Here is a 26,157-nt window from a genome sequence, read left to right on the forward strand (position 1 = left end):
GGGTCAAAATCTCATAAGTTGTTCTAATACTAACCATAATTATAAGGAACCTTTGTTAAATTTAAGCAACTTTTTTTTTTTTTTTTTCTTTTACTAACAATACTGTAATAATTATCATAAGTGAGATTTTGAATAAATGGCTTTATTTATTTATTTATTTAAATATACCTCTATATAATTAAACGACATTTGACTGCTATCATACTCAAAAGTTTATTTATTTTTGCAATTTAAGAAAAGTCCATTATAAAATGTTAGTTGATGACTGTGGGGAAAATAATATAACATTCTTCATTCTTTAAATTGCTGTAGCTTAATATTCTAAGTGTATAATATGTATTTACATTTATTTATAAAAAAGGTTAACTGTTTAATGATTTTGTTTCAGGAGAGAAACCCTATGCCTGCAATTTTTGTAGCAAAAAATTTACAACTTCATACAATTTAAATGTACATCAAATGAGATCATTTGAATGTTTGCAGATGCAAGAAAAATTTGCATTTTCTGATAGCGCGGTAGAAAACTAATAAAAAAACATTAGTTTTTATAATATTAAAAATTCATTGAACAAATACTTTGTTTTACTTAAAAATAAGAAAAAAAAACTATAATATTATTATTATATATCTATTAAGTTGTATAAGCAGCACAAATAATTTTCTTGTAAAAAGTATTTTTCTGTTGATTTAGAATAACGCGAAAGGATTTCAAAAGACAATGACCCTAGTTTGTCATAGACTATAGAAGAATATTAATTTACTGGCTGTGCAAACCTGCAATTTCGGAAAGAAAATAGTTTATATAAATTTAAACTTACTAGTAAACAGTTTATATAAAAATTACCCTAAGAAGACTGTACTGCGACGTTTGAATTGTTTTCTTCGATAAATGGATATAAACAACACGTAGATTTTTTCAATTCTTAAATTATCACTTAACCAAACAAATAAAAAAATGATCGCTCCGTAATATTTAAAATATAGTACAAGCGCCGTTATTACTAGTCCAAATTCAGCTAGAGACAAGAGTATTTCTTCGTGTATGTGGAATGCATTGAAGTATGTAAATATTGTTTTTTATGCAAATTTTTGTTCAGTAAATACTAAAAATAATTTTGAATCAAGAAGAGAAATGAAACACAATAATTCTACAACGTCATATAATTTTTATTGAACGTTTGGACCCAAGAGCACTAACATATTTTGTATATGATTCTCTTTCTATTCATTCATGTGCTTTTGGGCTATCATGTGATATGGAACAATCAATAGATTTTATAATAATATGTACAAAATTAACATTAACTAAGTTCTTAAATATAAATAACATTAGTGCCTCATTTAGTAATCCATCACAGAAACTTGAAGGCAACTTTCAGAAGCTACTTGTCCTATAAATCAGACCTGCTGGTTTGGCATGGGTAAATTATTATGTATATTTTGACATGAGAAATTCAATGAATAAAAAAAAAACAATAATCTTAATAACAAGTATAAAAATATAACTAATTTTACAACAAATACTGATTACCTAGAGCCGGGTCCGCTAGGTGAATTTTATAGTTTCAAAACAATGTTTGCTGCACCTATTTGTATTTCATTAAAATAATTAGTTCCGATGAATAACATGTGGCTTCTGTTCTAGCAGTATTAGTTTTAAGATTAAATAATATATATAAAAGAATAAATAATATTAAATAATATATATCTCAGTGAACTATACTTGTGACGAGTAATTAATCTTCTTGTCGCGTTTACCGCGAATAACCGAGTGACTGACGAAAGCAATAATATATATAGTGTACCATTGCGTAACTATGAGTTTGTAACTGTTGTTAAAATAATTCTTGTTTTCAAAAAAGTACTTTTTCAACGCGGTTATTTTCATTATCGCATCTCCGGTATGCAAGGCCCCGCCCTCTCATCCCCACATTCCCTTAGCTCGCCAAACGAATTGTAACGAGCAAAATTGGCGTCATTTTTAATGCCAACTGCCAGTGAGAAAATATACTATTCTCAATCGGCTTCAAAAAAAGATAATTTTTATCCCGATTAAATACTTCCTTGAGATAAAACAGGAATCTTGACATTCGGGCGGAGCCTCTAGTATTTGTACATAAAATGATATATAGCATTCCGGAGATTCGTTGCACAACGCTAGCAACATTAATCTCTCACTAGGTTAGCGACTTCCAGTACACCAATTATGGTCACATACGTATTTATGCACACATAACTAACTGAACCAATGTATCCATTCCTACAACTTATTTCAGTTTATTTGTTTTTCTTTTTTTTATCGATTATTTAGAGATTATACGATATTAGTCTTATTAAACACGAAAACATGGCACAACGGACCCGGCTTAATTTCGTCGTTTTACAAAAATAAAAACAAACAAGCATGATTCCTACCATTGATTCAGAAAAATAAATTAAAGAAAAGTATTGACAATGCATAAAATTTTAATCCTACATTCAATCGACCTACGATATATAAGAACGCTGTATATATAATTGTGTTCATATTTATTAGTGAACACAACAAGAAGCTCTAGGCTTTTAAGTCTTAAACCGCTTCACGGAATTATAGTTGGTCACTAAAACATATCTATTATATTTACCATGTCTCTAATCCATGAAATAGTGACTAAGTTAGGTTAGATGCCCTGTAAAAAACCTGAATGTTGTCTATACTAAAAATAGATTGTGGATTTATGCATTTAAAGAAATATCAATAAAGATTCATTCTTACTTGGCTATTTTCTCTGATCAGTAATAAGGTCTTTTAGTAGACAAATATATTGAAATTGAACAACTCCACTTCTAAGTTTTCTATAAACATAAAAAATAATCAATGTAACAATTCTCTTATTAATTTAAATAAATCCATGATACATTGCTGATAACAATGATGTCATAAAAGACACATCTGTTATCTTTGACCAATTAAGTCATGCTACATACTTCATATTGAAATTACAGTGCTATGATTTTACATGAACTATGAAAATGTTATCCACTGCAATACCCACCATTCTATTCGTAGATAGCCACAAAACAATGCACTAGTCCAACACAAACTGGTTCTGGTCAATGTCACTAACACTATTGCTTCAGCACCAAATTTAATTGTCTTTATTATCACCTAAGATTTCTGTCCTTTTGCTCGTTGTTGCAAGTTTGCGACGATACAATTGTCGGCCAGTTGCAATCTCATGGAAGAGTTTTCTTTCCTCAGTTCTGACAATTCTTGGTTGAGCCTCAGCACTTCTAATACTAATTTGTCATTATCAATCTCTAGTTTTTCTAATCTGAAAATAGTGTTTAGTGTAAGATTGTACCAGTCCAAGAATAAGTAGTATTAGCATTAAGAAGAATAATTCAAATCATAACTTTTCTTTAGCTTCAAAAGTTGGTTTGTAACAATAATATCAATATATCTTCTATATATATATAAAATTCTCGTGTCACAGTTTTCGTTGCCATACTCCTCCGAAACGGCTTGACCGATTCCTCTGAAATTTGGTAAGCATATTGGGTAGGTCTGAGAATCGGCCAACATCTATTTTTTATCCCGATATTCCTACGGGATACGGACTTACGCGGGTGAAACCGCGGGGCGCAGCTAGTATCAATATATATTTGGTTAAATTCTTTTAAAACAAATTAAAAAAGCAACATTGCAATTCATTTAATTTACTCATAGAAATTATAAAATATAGAACTAGGTTGGTAGTAAAATCAAAAGAAACATTGCTTACTTTTTCTGTTTTTCAGTAAGCTCAGCTATGTGATCACACGCCTTGGCCAATATGCCTCCTTTGCTAGCACTGTCTGGGTGGCCTGAGTTAGGCACCATCGCAGCTATCTTTGTTATCCAGCTGTTTATTTTATCTCTTCGTCTCCTTTCCACTTCGTTGTGAGTAGCTCGCCTTTTGTCATCACGCTGTGTTGGAGTTTATTATGTATAATATATTTTATTATGATGTAAGTCTATTCCAATCACAATAGTGCTCATACATATATATGACAACTTAATAATCAATTGTGTCTTAGCACATTCATTTCAATCAATCTAAAAAATTAAATTTAAGATATCATCTAATAAACACCCCTAATTATTTCTCACTGCCCTCCACCAGGCTTTCAGCACCCACAAGAGGTGTTATGCCCACTTTGAGGATGACTGGAATAGACCTTACTTATATATCTTGGATACTTTTATTAAGTTAATGATTACAATTATTGATAGTTTTATATATATTTATTTTAAAATTTGTTTTAAGCCAGCTTCATTCTTATCATGTGTCAAATCTAAAATGAAAAATATACCTTTCTGGCTGTCACAGCTTTAGCTTGTATTGGTTGTCGCCTGGTTATGACCTTCTTTTGGGCAGAAGTGCCAAACACTTCTACTGGATTGCTTATTACATAAAACTCTCCACTGGGAATAACTGAAATACAATTGTTAATGTTTAAATTATCTATATTCTTGCATCAGAACAAAGTCTGGCACTTTGTTCTGATGCAAGAATATAGAGAACACAGTGCCAGTTCTTTTCATAATATCTAAAATGCAATCAAGCATTATAGATATTATGAATTGCAACAAGCATTAAAGATAATATTGAGAAACTTTTAAGCCCAAGGCAGAGGTCTTGTATCTTAAACTGATCTTTATTGTATGCAGGTACTGATTACCATATACAGTGTGAAAGAAATATGTTGTACTTCGATTGCATTGAACTATTTGTAACAATAAAAAAAAATTTAAATTATAAACTTACCATGTGTGGGTGAATCAGAAGCCATGTTTGTTGATTCTTCTCCAGTCATCTGTACCAATTTATATGTCACAGCTCCAGCTAAAAATAATAACTTATATAGGGAGGTATAGGATTGAACTTAGCTACTAAGTTGTGTAAGATACTGTATTGAAAAAGGAATAAAATTGTTACTATGAAACAGTTTGAATTATGGATACATGAATCACTTGAGAATATTGAGATTATTTCACAAGTCTATTGAATATATTTTCAAAACCATGAGTACATATTGTGAATTAGTCTTACTCACATAAATCTCTGAAGTTATAAGATGAACTATTATCGTCTTCATTACCATCAAGAAACGTATGTGTAACTAGCTGGGACCTTTCACAGTCGCCGCTTCCTGGAACATAATTCAATTTACTTTGTTATGCGTTAATTCAATAAAAATCACTTGATTGTACACTAAGATAATTAAATTGTCCTGCATGAAGTATGTATTAGTAAACAAACACAGATGTATATATCTGTTTACCATTTTTAAGTAATACTCACCGAAAGGACTACTTTCTACCATTCCCAAGAACTCCTTGTCATCACTGCAATATATTATGAATATGTTTAAAAGTGATTAGTAATTAAATAAAAATTAAAACAATAATATTGGCTACATGTTTGCCAAATTGCAAAAGTAAAAAGTTGACCTTCAATAGCACTTAACACGATTACAGTTATGTAATACGACAATATTTGTTCATAAATACAACTCTATCGAATCAATGTACCTGTTATCTATATCAAGAGAATTTTCATGGATGTCTACTTCAACTTCCACTTTGGCCATTGCGCGTAATTATTTTTGAATTTTCTCAATTTGATCACGGGGACAAAATAAAGGGTCATGTGATGCAGCCATAGACAATATACGACAGATGATCAATATCGTTCTGTACTACAGATAATATAGACATTTAAAGGTGCGTTTACATATGTAATCTCAATAAAAAGTAAGAATGTAAACAATATTAAATCACAACAGACTTATAATATTAATGATAATATTAGTTTGTTTTGATTACGGATTATAAAATACTGCTGTTATCGACATTGCTCTTTTGCATGAATAGTAGCAACAGTCTACTATAAATAATTTTTTATCAACTTACAATTTCCTCAATTCCCAAAAGGCATTGTATATCATTCAAAATTGCCAGCTATAACAAACAGTTTAATCGTGAGTCTTCGGTAAATATTGATAAATAAGTCAATAGGGAAATAAAATAATTTAATATAATGATGAAGCGAAGCGAAGATGTCGCTCACTTGCTATCAAGTACGATTATCCGAGCGAAGTCGGACACTAATTTAAAACGAAACAAAATATTCGATTATTCAGGGTTAGGTATGCACCGTTTTAGATCCCATAATAATCTTTGTAGTAAGCTATTAATTATCTAGTAATATAGTTTGAATACGTTTCAGTTAACAGTTTTAAGGCGTTTAGTAACATATTAATATTTATTTTTGAAAAGTCTTCCATTAATCGTCACTTAGGTTTAATAATATATATTATGTGTATTTTACTATGAAGAAAAGATAATTTAGTCAGTTTATTGCTTTTGATATTTTTTTTATTAATCTGGAACTCGGCATATTTCACCAATAAACGTCATCATAATAAATAATGTTACGCTATCTATACCACAGGTAATATAGCACTATACGTCTGTTAAAATATAAACCTGAAGAGTTTGTTAGTTTGAACGTGCTAATCTCAGAAACTGCTGGTCCGATATGAAAATATATTGCAGTGCTACATAGGTGTTTCATTTATGTTGGCATATGACTATTAATTGATAGGCTATACAACATCAAGTGAGACGCGGGTGAAACCGCGAGGCGCAACTATTGCCATAATCAGCTCTTGATTATGATAAATGTTGTAGCTTACAATTTGAAAACAAAAGATGGAAATGTTGTGAATTTTGTGACTAGTGACTACAATGTAGAGAAATGTAAAACAGACCCAACGTAATCCGACATTTAGCCGGAAGGCAACCACAGACAAGCCTATTCAGACCCTTCAGATGCCCTGGGGACATAAAGGGTGGTAAAGGTTGGCGTTTGTTATGTTCAAGCTGCTATGGAAGGAAAATAACAATAGTTTAACGGTGGATAAGATTATTTCAAAATGTACTAGAACTGTTATAATTTGTATCATAATTTAATTGATCGTTTACGTTACAGGCATACTGGCTGGTGACATACGGATGGATAGACAGACGGACAACAAAGTCTAATAGAGTCTCGTTTTACCCTTTGGATACGGAGCCCTAATCAAATAAATATGTGATGACAGTTAAATTATTTAACTAAGCCATATATCGAAATATATTTATAACTTATAATTGTTTGTAGAATCTATATTATAATTGATACTTAAATACAGCAAAATTCAGCGACTGTCTGACTCATTAACGATATCTTACCTAAACTTTATCAAATGTCGGAATTTACTTTAATTAAGTAAGCTATATTACTTATGTCATCAATCTCAATTATAAACCAAGCGCATATATTGTTTACTCCAATAGCGAAAATACTCAAAAGCCGTGGTTTACTAGTGAGTAGCTTTGTAAAGAAAGGCAGTGGCATTTTTTTACGAACCAAAAAGTTATTTGCGCCATTTCAATTTTTTTTAAATTTTTCATATATTATATAATATACGGTATAACTTACGGTGATGGGTGAACCGATTCATTTATCAATAAATATATGACAATTAATAAAAAAACTATATATAATAAACCTATTTATTGTGGGAGTCGAGCACGCTTCGGCACGAATTGGGCCAGCTCGCACCGGGGAAGTACCACACCCCCACAAAAAACCGGCGTGAAATAGTGGCATGCCACTATGTTTCGTACGGTGAGTGGGGGAGCCGGAGGCCCGTTTCCTTTTCCTCACCCGTCCCAGTCCATACCTTCTTTCCAGTCGTTAATCCATTCCTTTTCCCTTACCCCAAAAATCCGGGCAGCGCATTCGCAGAGTCTTTGCGAATGTTCATGGGTGGTGGTGATCGCTTACCATCAGGCGAACCTCCACCTCAGTTGCCCGCTATGACATAAAAAAAAAACCTATTATTTTTGTGAAATAGTAAGTAACAATTCACACTAGATACAATGCCTTCACATTCATATTCTGCGGGTATAATTGCGTAATTAATTTATTCCAAGAGAACATCTAATGGTATAAAAATGTAAATACGCTTCGTAAAACTGTTTATGCAAATCATAAAGGAGAATTCACTCGCCATTTAATTGTGCGACAAATTACCTGGCATGATTAAGCGAATTATGATTCTTTCTATCGAAAGATTTTTCTGCATTGTTTTCAGACGCTAAAAAGACATTGGCGTAAAGTAAGCCGATTATGCTGCAAATACGCACTGCACACATTTGCCAGTACACCGGAACATACGCACACATACATATTTCACGCGTACGTATATTATTATGCTCAGAAATAAAAAAAATATACAATTAACCTACTAAAAATCTATTGATTGTATTATTTTAATACAATCAATAGATTTTTAAATTTTAATCTTTATTTTAAAATCACTCTTATATTATTATGTTGCAATAAGAATGATTTGGCAAAAATCAGAATAATTGCTAGTATGTCTCTGTGATTTTTTGTATCGTATCAAATTTGTAGCATTATGTTTATACTGAAGCATAATAACATAAGTACATTTTCCTGTTTTTTTTTTACTGCGGTGGATCGCATAAGTAGTTGAAAGCATTATAAAACACGTTTTTATAGATAAAGATCAAGCAAGAAAAATATAGGCTTAGGATTTTACGATATGGAGAAAAAAGGGTCACATATGAGGTCGCTGTTATTGTCAGGTTTCGCTCGCATCTCCATGAAATATTTTCCTAAAATTTTCCTTTACCTTCGCGGAGAGAGATTCGCAAAGTTTTTGGACTTATTATACTCTATTAATGTTAGTCCGTTGGAGGTGACGAAAGCAACTAAGCATCATGGTAGCAAAACAACAGCTGTATAATAATTATATCTATTTGTAATATTATAATAATTAATGCACTTTTCCAAAAAAGGATATAACTATAAAATTTAACTGGGGTTTCATATTCTATTAATAAATTGTGAGATTATAAAAAATAATAATTTGTATATATCTTAAACTATTTAATAGAAGGGGTATGGGTAATACGTAGTAATTAGTTACATCGAAATTCCATTTACCTATATACTAAAATATTCCAAACACTTCCCTCGTGCGAATAACTCAAAGAAATACCTACAAACACGACCACGTTGGATCAATCAATCACGTAATCATTTATATATGCGAGTAACTTACTAATATGCTTAACCACAATCTGATTGATTGCTTGTTTTTTTGATTGATCTCGTCATACAGTGAATTTGGGCTTTCATAGTTTCGTTGTTACTTTATTAATTATCTACAATTTAGACAATACAGTTTATTAATTTTGGGTTCGTCAAATGTTCACACATTACTGAAGTCTCCGTCAACTATGCATTATTTCATTCATTGGAGTCACTTTTTGAAAAGAAATTTAGTCAGAACAGGCGTAGTAAGACTTTTGTTTTGTGTGTAGGAGGGGGTAGTAATGAAGTCCCGTGTCCCCTAGTGGGGTATGGGGCAGATGATTTACATCCGTTTCACTGATCGATTTTCTTTAGGGACAAGTAGGTGATCAGCCTTCTGTGTCCTGCCAGACCGAGACATTTTTTTTTTATGCGTCCCCACCTGGAATTGAACCCAGGACCCCTCGGTTCTACGCTCACGCGTTAACCACTGTACCAAGGAGGCGGTCTTGTAGTTGTTGTGTAGGAGGGGGAGTTAACTCTTATAGCTCCGTTGTCCTATCCGAATGAAGCTCCCAGAAGAAATTTCGAAAGTCATTTACCAAGTATTGTAAAATTATAGGTTAAATATAGTAGAAATAAATAACCGAATGGATTTAAGTTTAAAAAACAATAAATAATATAGTTCACAATGAAACTACGCAAGTAAATTTAAGTCAATTACAAAGCAAGTAACAAATTTAATGAAATCCCGATACAGTAAAATGAGCCAATCATTTTATAGGTCGTAAATACGCCGGCATTTTCGCATACCCATCAAAAAGTCATTAGAGTGACCCACAAAACTTAATGGCGTCCCGCTCAAAACATACACCCGTGTAACTTTTACATCGTTATTATCTGTGTCTATCATAGATTGAATACCACATCAATACCAAAACATTATCTTTTACATAAAATAATAAAAACATCAAATTAAAATGTTATTGATCTTTTCTAAAATATTGTTCCAAATAATCCAATTTATATTAATCTGAAGGTAGTTAATTCTGAACTTGTCCAGTAATTAGTCAACGTCACTTGACAATGGACGGTTTCCTTCATCTGCTGTCCGCCGGTTATTTACAAGAGAACCATATTATCAACAGACTTACCGTCTCTTTCGTAATTAATTAATTTTTCCAAAGCTTTTGTTCAAATGCTCAAAACAGTTCTGGCAAGAAATTGGTCTGCAATTGTGGAAATATTTACTTTATTTAACTTTACGCGCTATGGCTTTGAACAATGCGCATTATATTCCATTGAAAATTATTGAGTTATAGTGCATTGTCTGTTACGCAATATAAGATTGTGTCTTCATTTGATATGAACCTGTTGTTGTACCTTTGTATATATCCTGTTTACATCATGTTAAGTAAAAAAGTTTAATTTAGCACCAGGATTAGGGTAGAGTTTTAAACCGACAACATGACTCTCTAAACAGCGTTTTTGTCTAAGTGCAAATCGCTAACTTGTCTAGACTCAAGACATTTAACTATGAAATATGCATCAACATTAGGTACTAACCAAGATATGCTGAACAAGTGATAAATCTGCTCAAGGTGGGAAATAAATCGCAGGCAAGCTTATTTGATTGATGAGGGAAATTTCTCCGGTCTTGAACGGTTTTCATTACTTCGGGACCTCCCCTGGTACTATGCCGTAATATATTCCTGTTTATATTACATGAAAACTCTTCCTATAAACGACTACACATATGCTATTTATATTATTGTCAATTTATATCTGCAGGAACTGTATACGTTATTTCCGAAATTTTTAAGTTCATGTATTTTTAATAACTTAAGTTAATTACTTACACAAGATTTGTTTTGGATTAGGTACCTGAATGAAAAACCTTTAAAATCACAAAGATTTTATTATGTGGGAGTCGAACACGTTTCGGCACGAATCGGGCCAGCTCGTACCCGGAAACTACCACACCTTCACAGAGAACCGGCGTGAAATAATAGTATTCTATTGTGTTTCGTACGGTGAGTGGGAGAGCCGAAGGCTGTTACCGTTACCAGTCCTTTCCTTTATTCCTCTCGTCAATCCTTTTTTAATCCCTTTCCAATTTAAAGTCGGCAATCCATTTGTAAAGGCGTAAGGTCTACAATTGACCTTCTGCCTCTCCAAATGTTCCTGTGCGGTGGTAATGCTTATCATCAGGCGACCCACCAGCTCCATGGCCAAAAATGTAAAAAAAAACAGCATTTATTGTCTTATTAGGATGTTCATAAGGATGAAATACAATACCTAACAAGAACTTTGTATGTATGTATACTTTTTATGCCTTAAGTGGGTGTTCTTATACCTATTTATGCTGATCCTATAACCAGAATACTGAAAATGTTTATATCAACCTTTACCAAAAAAACTTTGCGAATATAAATGGAATATTTGAAATTCAAATGAAATGTTCGTGTATTTTTTTAGAAACTGAGGTCTGATGTAATAAAAATGTAATTTATTGTAGGTACCAGAAGCGCCGTTAAATATTTTGAAAGGGCCATTCATTGGTCATGCGATATTTCACATTGTTATTTAATTGTGCTGGATGTTAGAAACACATTAATTCTCAGGTTTTAGAATTGAAAACGTTGACCTAATTTGAGAAAAGCAAAAGTACGCAAATAATTAAAATTAATATATCATTGCTTTTCAAGCACCCAAAGGAACGTATTAAGTATTAAAGCAAAACATTTTTTTGAGCAATTAATAATATAAAAATAACATTATTTGGTTGTTATATCAATTTCTGTTAAACGTTTCTGTTTCTTAAAACGGTGAAGGAAATAATCGTGAGGAAACCGGCATGTCCAAGAATAAAAAACAAAAGTTCGACGACATGTGACATCTGCCAACCCGCACTTGGCCAACGTAGTGGAATATGGCCTGAACCCTCATAGGAGGCCTGTGTCCCAGCAGTGGGAAAATGTATGGGCTGATGATGATGTCAATTTCTATTTTTAACACGCTTTTTTAACGTCACTTGTATGTTCGCATCTAACCTAACTGCGTTAGACTCAATTTAGCCAGTTTAAACGGACATATTTTATACGAACTTAGGAAATTTATAAATGATTGGTGACAATGCAGTAATTTAATAAGTTACCTTATTATCCTAATTAGTATCGCTAGGATTCCATAATTTCCTTACGTATGCTGTGTATAAGAGCAAGTGAGACAATTAAGTTGAATCATAAAAGCGTGTTTTTAACTTTGTAAACAATATTTATTATTCTATTGGAAACTCTAAGTTAAAAATAATACAAGCCTCAATGCTTCAAAATGTGAAATTTTAAATAGCCTACGTAAAAGCCATTACAGTTACAGTTTCTTAGACCTCGTTAATTTACCTTCAGGCTATTTCACCAAGTTTAAAATTACGAACAAGTTTAATATCCGTTGAGATTGTTTGTAATAGAGTTACTGATTATTAACTTTGATGATTGTTGGGCTGCGTAACTTTTTTTAGATTAGCTCGGGAAATATATTACATACAAAGGTAGATAGAATGCATTTAGTGAGTGGAAGTATGTGTATAAACGTGTGCCATGGTTAATTATATCATTATTGATATAACCATCAATCCATCCATACCATTGTTTAAAGTATAAACCCTATAGAAAATAGACTACCATTTATGCAGTAAAAACTTTTTTTAAAGTTTTTTTTTTTAATTAACGCTATATTTGAAAATATTTGAAAATAGAACTACGTTTGTTTTCCTTCAGCTACGCGGACGAAGCCGCGGGCGAAAATTAGTATTTAATAAAAGGAAAAATGTTACATTAATATAAAGAGAATGAATAATTCTTTTAATATAAATTTATAGAGTCATTTCGAACGTTTTTATTTACAATTTATCTAAGCACGTCCTTACAAAGGCAGCGCTAATTGAGGAAAATGAGTGAAAGCAAAACAGTTCATCTTAAAGAATAAAGAAATGCTCTCGTGTTTATCTTTATCAGCTCAATTTCTTTTTGTACTTCTTCAAGCTTTAAAATTGACGTTATAGCTAATTTTTAAGCTCTCTTTGAATGTGAAGTGTTTTTAGTATTATTTACTACTGAATTATCTAAATTTTCCAAAATAAGTGGGAGTGGATGTGGATTGAAAATTGTAATATTAATTTGAGTAAATTAGTGAAATAAATCATACTTTTAGAAAACACACCATTCCGACGCTTCTCCCCGACCATTTACAAACAATATCTCATTATAAACGTGACGGATGAAACATGCGCTTAAATATTATGTTTATTGTTAATAAATATTTTATACTAGTTGATGCCGGTCAGAAAATTCGAACGAATTCGCGAACCCTTATGTGTAGGACGGCGTTAGCAAACATTTGTTCCTTACTTGAGCGAAAACATTCGTAAAATGTTAAATGTTCGCAAGAATATGATTTGTTCGTGTAAAGCTCAACAAGCATTAATAATTAATTAAATTGATATTAACATGACCATCAAATTAAAAAAATGCGTATTTATAAATTTACTTTAATATAAATAATAACAAAATTGACAGCCATAAAAAAATATAGTTAAGTTGGCTGTAATGAATTTTTCAAGACAAGCATGAAATCAAACAAGATAGTTCTATTCAGCATACCTGATACAAATATGACCGCAATTTTATTTCATCTCAGATTACATAGTCGATAAAAGAGCTATTCAAGTTCAGACAGACTGACGCCAATTTGTCCTTCAGTGTTTGTTGGCGCCAAAGAGTCGTGCAAAGATTTTATTGACTCTGTATATCTATGGAAACAGCACAGATTAAAAGCTCCATTAATCTTGTACGCAGGTAAATCTTCAGCAATCTTAATTGTTATGATCTTGAACATTTATAAAAGAAAAATAAAGTAAATTGCGTTAGAAATTTGATAATTGTCAAGTTTCAATCTTCCTGTATAATTTGCGAAGAAAAAGTATCCGAGTGTAGAAAAACAATTCTATCGTATATCACAGAGTAGAAAGGTGATTCGAAAGGAAGGTACAAAGAAAATTTTCTTATTATTGGACCTAATAAGAAAATGAATAAATCTAAAAATAAACACACCCAAACCGTACGTCACGAGACTAAATTAGATTCGATTTCACATACATCGTGTTTCTTTTAAATCGTAAATTTCGGGACAGAACATTACATTCTTGCACGATTTTTGTGAATAGGAAAAGGAGTCTAGTCAATGAAATAATTAATAAATAGAGAATAATGAATATAATTAATTACCAGCTTTTGCCCGCAGCTTCGCAATCGTAAAAGTAGGATTACAACCCTTTTCCCTCTTATTTTTATGTTATTATATTTACAAACCTCTTGATTCACACCATCTTAAAAAAACCATCACAGTCTACTGCGTAATTTTAAAGATCTAAGCAGTGTCTGTATATAGATGGCGGAAACCGATTTTGTTTTATACTATGGAGTGATGCTAATATGAGGGGGTCGCGGACGAATTCCATCCAACATCCGTGGCCCCTTCATTAACGCGGCTCGACGAAACACAGCGTAGTTTTGTTGGTAGTCCACTATTGTAGTGGGAGTCCAATACCAGTGCCTTTTCCTCGAGGCCCTCGTGTATGCCAAAACGTATTATAACAAAAGAAGTATACATAAATGGTGTGCAAGGAAAATTATACAGTATTTTCACATAGTTATATGAAAAAACTTTATTAATATACTTTTTTAATATTTTTGAAATTTTTATATTCTATTTAAATTTCGTGTGGAAAAATAAACACGTTGTATATTAATTTAAATATTCGCTGTGACGTAGGTTAACGTTATTCTATCAGAATTCAATTCAATTGATTGAAGCCGACGGCGGCACAGATAAAGCGATCGCTTTTTCAGACGTGAGAACGCAACGATGTAGAAAAATTATCATAAGCATGTTACTGTATTCAATATATTTACAATGGTGTCTCGTTCGAGACTTTTTATATTTGGAGACAGGATTTGGTAGATCTGTTTACCATATTTGCGAAGTCAATGATATAAGCTAAGTTTCTTCTTTGTTAGATACAAGTAGTATTTTCATGTTTATTTTTATATGGGATTAGGCAGGATGTCATTTGAATTGTTGTTTGCAAGCAATATCGTCAAATAATATAGTTGCAAGTAAAAATTTATTTTTTTGCCTCTATTTTACACACAAAATTTGTAATTATGTGTATCAAAGCATCAGACAATATCTGCAAATGGTTTGTGTCGAGATATTTAAATTTTTCAAGAAATTTGTTGAAGTAGTTGATTGAAAATCGTATCATGTTAATTAAAATATTATATATTATCTTCATCTTGCAAAATAATTAAAATTATCACATACCTACCTAACAATTTCAATTACATATTCAGTTAATTAACAAAACTTTTATTCTGTAACGAAAATTATAATTAGGCCATACATTGACTATTCAACATTTTGAAGCGTCCCGATTTACGTTAATTTTGAGAAAACGAGAATATTCTAAATTATGATCATAATTAAGTTACAATATAGTCTTCGGAGCCATGTTTCGCTGCCTAGGAAATTAATATATTGAACGAAAGAAGAAAACATGATTCAGCATATTTTTTATATAAAAGACAATATCAATCAATATCTAGAAATTGTAAAAGGATGTTTTTTTTAGATTGCTACAATTCAAAAAAGATTGATCGAAATTAATAGTAATAATCAAATCTATCTTATGTGGGATCAGTTGATCTGGTTGACCTATGACATAAAAAAGCTAACAACCTAATAAGTCATAACTACGATACTTTAAGCACGATAGTGCTTTATATTTATACGCTTAAATCTTTGCTACATATAACTTGTAAGGTTATACCACAGATAATATAATATTATACTAGTTATACCATGAAGTACTAGCTAATAGTTTATTTAGTGCGATGTTTTGTTAGGTAACTAGAGAAATTTTGCAGAATTTGGGAACATGTATTATACCATATATTCCTAAATTTCAGAAGTAAGTAAGTACGTAATATAATCTCATTCGATTTCGCAGAAACCTTATTACTTCAAATGTTCATAAAGCGGAATAGGTTGTTGTTAAGTTCCTCACGATCTTAATATAACTCAAAGTTCATCTTTAAAAATTTATTAATATTGAAGTAAATTTGTCAGAAATTGAACGATGAACATTATGAAACAATTATGGGCAAGACATTGTAGATGAGATTGATATTTATTTATTTTTATTAATGTAGTTTACAGTATCAATACAACACGTTGCTACTAGCAACGAGGTATATTATATTTGCCCAACAAAAAAATGATGTTTTGATATGAATGTTTTTATAAAAAATTCACGGCTTTCATAAAATATTCTGATCATATTGTATTGTTATTAATAAACTAACACAATAATCGTGGCAAGGGAAAACCTAGTTATCTATATGTATTCAATCAGTAATAAATATGTAGAAATCTTTTTAAAATCCTCAATTCGCATAATATCTCAATGAATTTAAATAATAAAGTCGGTAACTATGAAAATTGCATGTAATTTTGAACTTATCAAACCCATATTAAACCTAATTTGTTCTAGTATTAAATTATTTTCGCATACAACTGTTGTCCTTTGTTAATCAAATTGACTATTAGCCGATACGAGCTTGCGGTGCTCCGCGTAATTGTCGTTGCTTTAATAAACTACATTCCAACTAGATTGTCGGTTAATTGGTCCGAATACGACCTTGTTTTTTGTAGTATCCCAGCTAAATATTTGAGTACGTAAGGTCTAGGCACTAGGTACGTTTCAATGAAACTTTTTAGGTTCAATTTTATATTTAATTTTTTTTTTATTCATAAACATGCATAATCTATACTTATAATATACAACAGAAGAGTTTGTTTGTTGAGCGCGTTAATCTAGGTGCTGGACCTTTCTTTCACCATTGGATCGGTGATCCCTGAGAGCTATATTGAGAACCGCTAGTCAGAGACAAGATGCGTAATCATGTAGTAATCTGCCTCAATTCTGTCTTATTATACGTACCAACATAAAATGACTATTTATATTAAAACATACGCACTGTTTAAAAAATATGTTTTTGAAACATAGGTAGACGAATCTTTATCGTCACAATCGTTGTACCCAGGCATTTTTAAAATCATGCTCGTTTTTTTTTGTTCGTTACTTTCTCCCCGATTTTTATTAATATAAAAATTTCGCAAATATAAACAAAATTCCTTAAATTTTAATTAAAATTCATTTGTATTCCAGGTAATGTAAGATTATTACAGCATAATACCTGGCGAGGTAGATAGTGTCAACGTAATTAAGCGCTTAATCTAGTCTTGTTAGCAGTTAGCACATTCTAACTGAATAAGTTAAATTTGCAAGACACGAGTATGAATATATAGCAGCTAATTTGAATATATATCCATATCGTACTTTATAGACATGAAGTTCAGGCCCTTTTGAGAAACGGCAGCCGCAAATCGTTGACTTTTAAAGTTAAATGAAAAGACGAAAGAATACTGAAGTAATATTTTACTGTATTTTTAACTTTCTCCTCATAAACCTTACTTCGCAGAAGAGTAAGAAAAATTAATGACACAAAATCAAATAAACCATTTAAATATGGTATAAAAGGGATTGCGTAACCGAATGGTTAAATAAGTATTTGTTAAATTTTACTTAAACGTCTGTGAAATGCCATATCTATATATGTTGTTGTGATGAAGGATTTCTTGTTTATCAAATAATTTTTTTTTTTTGTTTTTTTTTTATGTCATAGCGTGCAGCTGAGCTGCTGGTTCGCCTTATGGTAAGCGATCACCACCGCCCATAAACATTCGCAAAGTACCTCTGTGAATGCGCTGCCCGCTTTTATGGGGTAAGGGAAAAGGAAAGGATTAACGACTGGAAATAAGGAATGGACTAGGACGGGTGGGGAAAAGGAAACGGGCCTCCGGTTATGGACTCAAATTAATGTATGGTTCGTGGTATCACCAAATCAAAATATACGTATTAGTTTTCATCTAATTAAAAATCTGTCTCATGATATATTAAGCTGAATCTAGAGCTTTTCACATTAGAGCAATTTAAGTATTTTATTTCTCCCTAAATTGATGTCTCCGTGTTTAAGTTTGTCTTATTTCTTACTTTGTAATTATCTTTGTTTTGCCTTGTTTTTGTTATTGTGTGCCTCCTTGCTTGTTCATAAAAGTTTGTCTGTCTATGTTTAATTATACTTCGCCTGACCGCTACCGCCCACCGCCGACCCCTACGCCACCCAAAAAATGTATTTAATGCCATTAAAACGAATTATTTATATTTTATATTATTTGTAAAACTGTACTAGACGTCAATTGGATGCTACGGAATGTGCTACGAAGCACCATTGCTAATAAAAATCTGAATATAATCTGTAAATGTGAATTGTTAGGCTTAAAAAGTAGACATACAAAAAGTGTAATTTTTCATATAAAAAAAAAAATTGTTTAATAAATGATTACCATGCAAAAGCTACGCAATAGGTAAGTGCTACGAAGTGTGATATTACTATCGCAAATAAATCTTGACTTGTAACCTACATTCCAATATAATTATAATAATCCATTATCCTAGATACGTCACTATTTCTGATTCAAACAGAACTAAATTAATACAAAAGTTGTAAATTTTTTTTAACTTTTACCATAGAATTTTGTTACCACACAAAGCAACTGTATTGCTGGGGTATTTTAAATGCAAGCACGATTCACAAAAGCGATAAGTGAATGTCATGTTAAAAATTGCAGGTTTAAACTCGGAGGCGAGTGTCCATGTGAGTTTAAATTAATTTTGCTTTCGACATCAAAGCTGAAAGCCATTTTACTCGTGACATAACGCTTAAGCGTCATTTGTGTTTCATGAATGGTATTTTGATATTATATTATTTATTTATTACGAAACTGTTAATAACTGTTAAGAAACATTTTTCGTTTAATTGAATTTACACAAGACATGAGAATTAAATACTATCAAAGACCGATCGTAGCAGTAATCTGCTATGATCGGTCTTTGATATTCTAGGTAAAAATAAACATTAATAGGTACTAGTTCCAGTTTAAACACGCTTTATTTGCTTCACCTGTTTGGTAGCTATGTAACCGCCTCCTTTATACTTGATTAAAAACCAATTTAAACGGACAGATTTAATTCAAACTTTGTACACTTATCAAGGACCGGTGACAGTACAATAACTTCATATGCCTTATTATCCTGATCAGGATCTTCAATATTTAATAATTTCCTTACGTATAGGAGACAATTTTGTTGATTCTATCATTAAAACGTGTTTTATTTTATTTATTAAACTATTATTTAAACGTGTTTAACGGGTGGGGTTGAACAATGAACATTAATTCCTCGTAAAATGTTAAAACAACGTCTTTCCTCAGTTTTATCAAGCACTCGCTCGATAGCTTGCAAAAGCAACATTTAATTAATTTAACCAATCCCATTAAATAATAAAGATAAAGTATAATATTAAATCAAGTGAACACAACTCAACAGTGGTTTTGAACAAACAATTATGATTTCCCGATATAATCATTATTTCGGTAACAATACTATTGTAATTTATCGGCAAGTCAAGTCATTTCGAATCATATTACGTAAACACTAGGTATGAACTCGTTATTATATAGCTACTTTTGTGACGACAATTATCGTATTTATCCATTATATATGAATCGTTTAAAGAAACGTCTTTATTTGTGTGTTTGTAGGTATGTAACCGACTCCATTATGCTCCATTTTGACCCACTTTATATGGACAGATTCAAGCAACTAAACTATAAAACTCTAACTTTATACTTAACTTATCAAGGACAACATAATAATTTCATTACTATACCGTATTTTCCTGATTAAGATCACCATTATACAAAAGTGACATAATATTTGATTCTATTATTAAAGTGCGTTTTAAACTACATCTATTAATTATTAATATAAATGTACAGGTATGTACAGTCACTTACACGTCTTAAAACTCATAAATTCTATTTTTGTTTATGATAGATTACATCCTTTTATGATAGACCACAGCCTTAGCTACTATTGAAATAAATGTTTTTGAGTGGAAATTACGTAAATAAAATATGAATGTTGAACTATTAATCTAGTATAGTAGCTGTGATTAAATACTGACAAGATAGAGCGTTCAGATAATTTATAATAACCAACGAGCGTAGTTTTAATACGATGGCATTTATACGTCTCATTTGTCTTTCTAGAGTAGGTAGGTACTTAAATCCTAGAAAAATCTGTCCTTAATTACTAAACAAACCCACACAATTACGTTGTTTATTTATCACTTTGTTTTAAATTCATCGATTTTGCTTTCATTTCCAAAGAACTGGAACGAAGCGAAGTTTGTCGTAATCACCGAACTTTGAGGATGTTAAAATTTCCATAGGCCCTGTCGGGGGACATGTTTAATTCATTTAGTTAGACGGGATTACGATCAAAGGCATCCACAAAGGTGTTCGGCTTATGAATTTTATATAGGTACGTTGGTTGACTGAGGAAAGAATATTGTGATTGTGTGCGTTGTACCATTAACATGTGTGTTAATATATTATTGTATAAAAATAAACACGAGTAAAAATACACGTGAATAGGATAGAAAAGGTTCTTTCAAATAATTGTTATAGTAACTGTTTTATATTATAAATATGAAAGTGACTCTGTCTGTCTGTCCCTTTTTCAAGCCTGAACTACTCAACAACTTTGGCATATAAATAGTTTGAAATTCGAGAAAGGACATAGAATCGTTATTATCCTGGAATTCCCACGAGAACGGGAGCTACGCAAGGAACACCCGGGACACTCTATTTTTTTTACACAAAAAAATTATGGTTATTTGCACGAGGACTTATTAAAATATAACATATAGTTAGTCCTTGCACTGAAAGTCAACATCTCGGTCATCGACAAGACACACCCACGCCCTCAAGGCGCCTAGTTATCTGAAACACTGTTTGAATATAACATACTTATTTATAATTATACTTATCTACATTTATTATTTAAAATATGTATATTTTTAAAATATACAAACTGTAGTTTTTAATGGACTTTAGTTTAAAAAGTTTGCATATATGTCGTAACTCGTAATTATCGTAGTATTCCTTAGAGACAAGTGAGCTTTTCGGAAGTTCATAGCAAATTTTAGAAGCTTCTTTTAATAATTCCTGCATAAAAAAATCCACTGCATATTTTAGAAAATTTGGTTAATCGATCTTTTACTAGAATTTAATTAAATAAAAAAACTAAGAAATTACGTAACTTACTATATTACATAATGACACTATTTACCTAAAAATAATAAGTAAACCAATATCGTAAGTTAAAAGTCAAAAGATTCTCATTATTGAACACCCTACATTGAAAGCACTTTATCTTAGACTGTTATGACAAACTCGATAAAGGTTAAATTGTCCATTACATCCTAGACGAAGAAAACAGATCAAGGCTATGCTCTAGAAATTTCATCCAGTAGCAAATGATTAATATCTGAAACAAGACCTAGTTAGAATCTAGATCACTGTTAGCGTGATCTATTTGCAAAACAGATAGAACTTGACGTGGCTCAAGTGATTTTCATTAACTATAGAGGTCGGATAAACGAACGATTCATATGTTTATTTGTTCGTTGGTATGCATTGAGAACACACCCCTATTTCGTCGGTAGTAGGCAGGGTTAATTAAAAATTCTGATGAAATATCCCCGTACAAACACCGTCGTCCGCAATGTTCTAGAAAGATTATCATTGAAACCAAAAATGTTTGTATTTTAATAAGAATTTAGTGAACACGTTAAATATTTCCTCATATATTTTCCTCATATTTATATCGAAGACATGACTTGTTTTGATTTCAGTATACATTCATACAAAATTAGAATTCTTTGATTTTAAATAAAAAACGTCTCAGATTGTGCTCTAAAGATATACGATCCTTGAATATAAGGGTGGCGCGACAGGCCGGCGCCTCAATTTGTCCTTTAATCACGACACATTTGTTAGTGTAAGCATTTTTCTTATACAAATGGAATTATTGTCTGTTGGACTTCGATGTACATTTGTTGTTTCGAGTAAATATAGTATTTAGTAATTATTATTAAGCCCTCGAATCTCGGATCTTCGACACAGTAAAAGGATATCTCTCAAAAATTCGTATGTTTGGTCTCATTTCACATCTTCTATACCCAGTTATTATGAAATGCATATATATTTAAAAGTGCACAGTTAAATATTTGAAATGAACTAAGCGACATCATACTTATAGGACAATAGCCAAACAAAAATAGGGATAGAAAAGTATGTGCACTAGCTAAATTCTGGTCGTGAATTTTAGCTTAATCACACTATATCACTCTAATGTTATAAATTTGAAAGTTTGTTTATTTGGTTTGGCCGTCAATCAAGCTGAAACTACTGAACGGATTTTGATGAAATCTGGTATACAGACAGGGTATAGGCTAATTTGGGTGATAGGATTTATCGCGATTAAATACTCCCTTGGAATAAAACAGAAATCTTGATATTCGGGAGGAGCCGGTCCAGCAATTATATAAGCTGAAGAGTATGTTTTTTTGGAAGCGCGAATCTCAGGATCTACTGGACCAATACCAAAAGTTATATTACCGTATATGATCCCTGAGCACAATAGGTTATAGTACTCAGAGATAATGTATATACCCAATGCCTGGGTGGACCTCTGGCATAGTGTTATATATGGCAAAATTTGATGATAAACTATATGTTTATATCGGATATTTGAGTTTGGTCATAAAAATTAAAAAAGTTTAATAAGGCTCATTGAAATAACATTGTAGTCATTAATCCGATTCCCGTGCTACAGCTGGGTAATCAAAGAGCGGTAGGCTTTGATCAGCCGTCACGCCTGGCTGCTTGTCTTTATAACCCACCATTATTGGCACATATTGTTTAATTATTATTTACTCCTTGAATGTGCTAAAAAATTGTGAAAATAGACGTATTTACCTAAACCACTTATAACTCACGACGGGCCGAACGGAATTTATGAAGTTTATTTGTTGGATAGTCACAAATAATAACAAAAATAACAAAAATTAGACATTAAAAAAATAAATAAATTGAGGTAATCACGGTAGGTTACCCCAACCTAGTAGTAGAATATTCCAAAATGCTTTCAAGTTCCCAAATTTTCTTCTTAAATTTTGTATATTTAACAGTTAATAGATGCAGTCGCTTGCGTGAACATTCGCTATAATACACTCGCTTCAATAACTATCCCTTAGGTGTTTATCTGAGAAAGTACCCCAGGCTTCAGTCATTCGTTAACAAGACACCGTACGGACATATTTATAGTTTTCTTTAGTTCGAAATAATATGAATACGCTTCATTACATATTGTTGGATTATGGAAATTCAAAATTGTATATGGTAGTAGAGCACGCTTCGGCACGAATTGGGCCAGTCCGCACCGGGGAAGTACCAGACCTCCACAGAAGACCGGTGTGAAATAGCATACCAGCAATATGTATAATATGTATAAGATGTTTCGTTCGGTGAGTGGGGGAGCCGGAGGCCCATATCCTTTTCCTTACCCTTCCTAGTACATTCCTTTATTCCTTCCGTCAATCGTTCCTTTAAATCCCTTTCCATTTGGAAGTCGGCAATCCATTTGTAGAGGCGTAAGGTCTGCAATCGACCTTACGCCTCTCCAAATGTTCATGGGCGGTGGTAGCGCTTACCATCAGGCGATCAAACAGCTCTATTGCCGACGATGACATAAAAAAAAAATAAGGAATACATACATTCGTGTGATTAAGATGACAAATGCATTGTTATTCCATATTAAGGCACTCAAAATAAAAAAGAAATCATCATTTCTATCACTAGAATTTTACGTTAAACTATATAGCTTTAGGTTATAACTTATAAAACTTATAACTATTAAGTACGCTAAACCGCCGAGGTTGACGAGCTTACGTATGATGTGCCTATATCGTTACCACAAGAACTTGTGGTTTACCCTGTACCAAATGGAATGTTTAATATAATATTTGAAGCTGGAAATTTTGTTTTTATTTGATTTCTATCAGCATCTATAGGTATAAATTTAATGGCCCAGGTCCGTAAGATATATAATATTACATTACGAATATTTGGTTCTAAAAAAGGTATGGGATAAGATGCGGAAGCATAGGGAATATAAAGAGCCTCCAGTGGCCCGCTTCTCGCCTCGAGATAAGAAACTTGATAACTGATAACAGCGGTAAATGATACATCGAGGGTGCGGTATTATATCGATTCATAAATATTTGGGATGAAGTCATAGGTTGAAAGAGCATCGATATATCTTGAGGGATACAGATTATTTGTACCTCTCGATGCTGTGTTTTCACAACATTTTATTTGTTTTCCTTGTGTAATTTAAAGTTCAGATAATTGTCTAGTTATGTGCATAAATATACGCACATACATTCGCATACGCAAACACACAGGCGCACAGGTTTTAAGCTAGTTACATTTGAAAATATTTTAATAGTCGTTGTTTATTTTGAATGTTAGTTGAAACAAAAACAACAAATACATAGATACATAAGACGGTTGAACCTGGCCTGAACTAAATTTGTTTATTTTATATAAGTAATTGAATTCGCCTTTCGTAGTGAACCTCCAATGTAATTGAGTTATTGAGTGATGTCGAGTCTGTATTTACGTAACGACGGTTATCAGACTCGCTGACTCGATAAATATTTGCATGTTTAATTTGCACTTTAATCAATTCTGTAATTCGATTGTGATCTGAAAAATTAAGAATACGAGTTAATTTCGTAGCTGTGATTGTATTTATTGTAAATGTTTGTAAAGTTGTAATGTTTAAAAAGCGTCTGAGTAGAAGATTTGTCTACTAGCGACGTTGTACGTAGGTAGTATTTATACATGGCTATTAAAGTGTGAAGTGTAAAGATTGTTATAAAATACATTATTCATTTTCTTTTAACATGAAATTCTAATAAATCCCTGCTTTCCCATTTATTAAAAGGGAAAGTTTTATGTTCATTAGTCAATGACGTAATCAGCTTGGGCATTGGGCATAAACAGGTTACTTCCTGTTTTTTATCGATAAAAGTCGGCGCAACCTTTTCTCTATATAAATGTTTTAACTCGCTACGTATCGCCGCAGTAAAGTGCTTTCAGATAGTTTTGGTTCGCGGACCTTGCGGTTCTATCGATTTCTAACTTTTCCTAACTTAACACTTTTGAATAAATAAAGAGTATATAGATTCTTCCACCGTAACTAAATACAAACCTGATTTGGCTTTTGTTAGAATGGATTTCTGAAACGTAAGTAGGCACGATTTTTAAATTTAAAGATTGCAAGTACACTTAATCATTATTGTATATTTGATCTTTAGCAACGGACATTTTTTCTAAAATTTTAAAGACTTGTGATCCAAAAATTCTTTCACCATTGGATATTATGCAGGTACGTGATATCCGAGCGCTATAGGCTGTTTAAAGGCTAAATTAAAAGATCTTGATGCTGAAGTTTTAATTCTGTAGAATATGTTAGAGTATAATGCTTGTTTTCTCAGTTTAACGTAGTTCATCCGAATTTTCTAGGTATGCATTTTAATAATTTTGATTTCTCTGATATAAAATCATAATAAAAAGAAGGAGGAAGTAAAAGCATCATTTCAGTATATTACAGCTTTATAGCGCCCTTATCGTAACCATAAAAACACACAAATGTGTATATTACATAATATATTGGTCATAAAGAGAAAGTGCCAAGTCATGAATTCTTTGACGTAAATATTAAGATTTTTCAAGGTTTAGTTGCTTTTTCTAAATCTTAACGAACCTTAGCGATTCAAAATCAGTTAGTTTTGAAATAATGCAGTTATTACGTACTTTCGAAACACATAGAGTAACTACTCCCAATTGCTTATTAATTTTA

General features: G+C 31.8%; 2 protein-coding genes across 2 annotated transcripts in view; one reads left to right on the forward strand and one right to left on the reverse strand.

Annotated features, from left to right (window-relative positions):
• LOC119832853 (zinc finger protein 329-like) overlaps positions 1–538 on the forward strand; it is a 6,893-nt gene extending 6,355 nt beyond the window's left edge. The window contains exon 10 of the mRNA XM_038356646.1: positions 389–538. Within this exon, the coding sequence (XP_038212574.1) occupies positions 389–528 (140 nt within the window). The 3' untranslated portion in view covers positions 529–538. The remainder of the gene's footprint in view (positions 1–388) is intronic.
• A 903-nt stretch (positions 539–1,441) lies between these two features.
• LOC119832958 (upstream stimulatory factor 2) lies at positions 1,442–5,696 on the reverse strand. The gene is made up of 7 exons (XM_038356791.1): positions 5,558–5,696; positions 5,328–5,371; positions 5,080–5,175; positions 4,791–4,868; positions 4,336–4,457; positions 3,765–3,949; positions 1,442–3,314 (listed from the first exon to the last, which is right to left on the reverse strand). Exons 1-7 carry the CDS (start codon positions 5,614–5,616, stop codon positions 3,149–3,151), a joined length of 750 nt encoding a protein of 249 aa, XP_038212719.1. The 5' UTR covers positions 5,617–5,696; the 3' UTR covers positions 1,442–3,148.
• Positions 5,697–26,157: the final 20,461 nt, after the last annotated feature.

The sequence above is a fragment of the Zerene cesonia genome, chromosome 16 (assembly GCF_012273895.1).
Source record: "Zerene cesonia ecotype Mississippi chromosome 16, Zerene_cesonia_1.1, whole genome shotgun sequence".
In the NCBI taxonomy this organism is placed as follows: Eukaryota; Metazoa; Arthropoda; class Insecta; order Lepidoptera; family Pieridae; genus Zerene; species Zerene cesonia.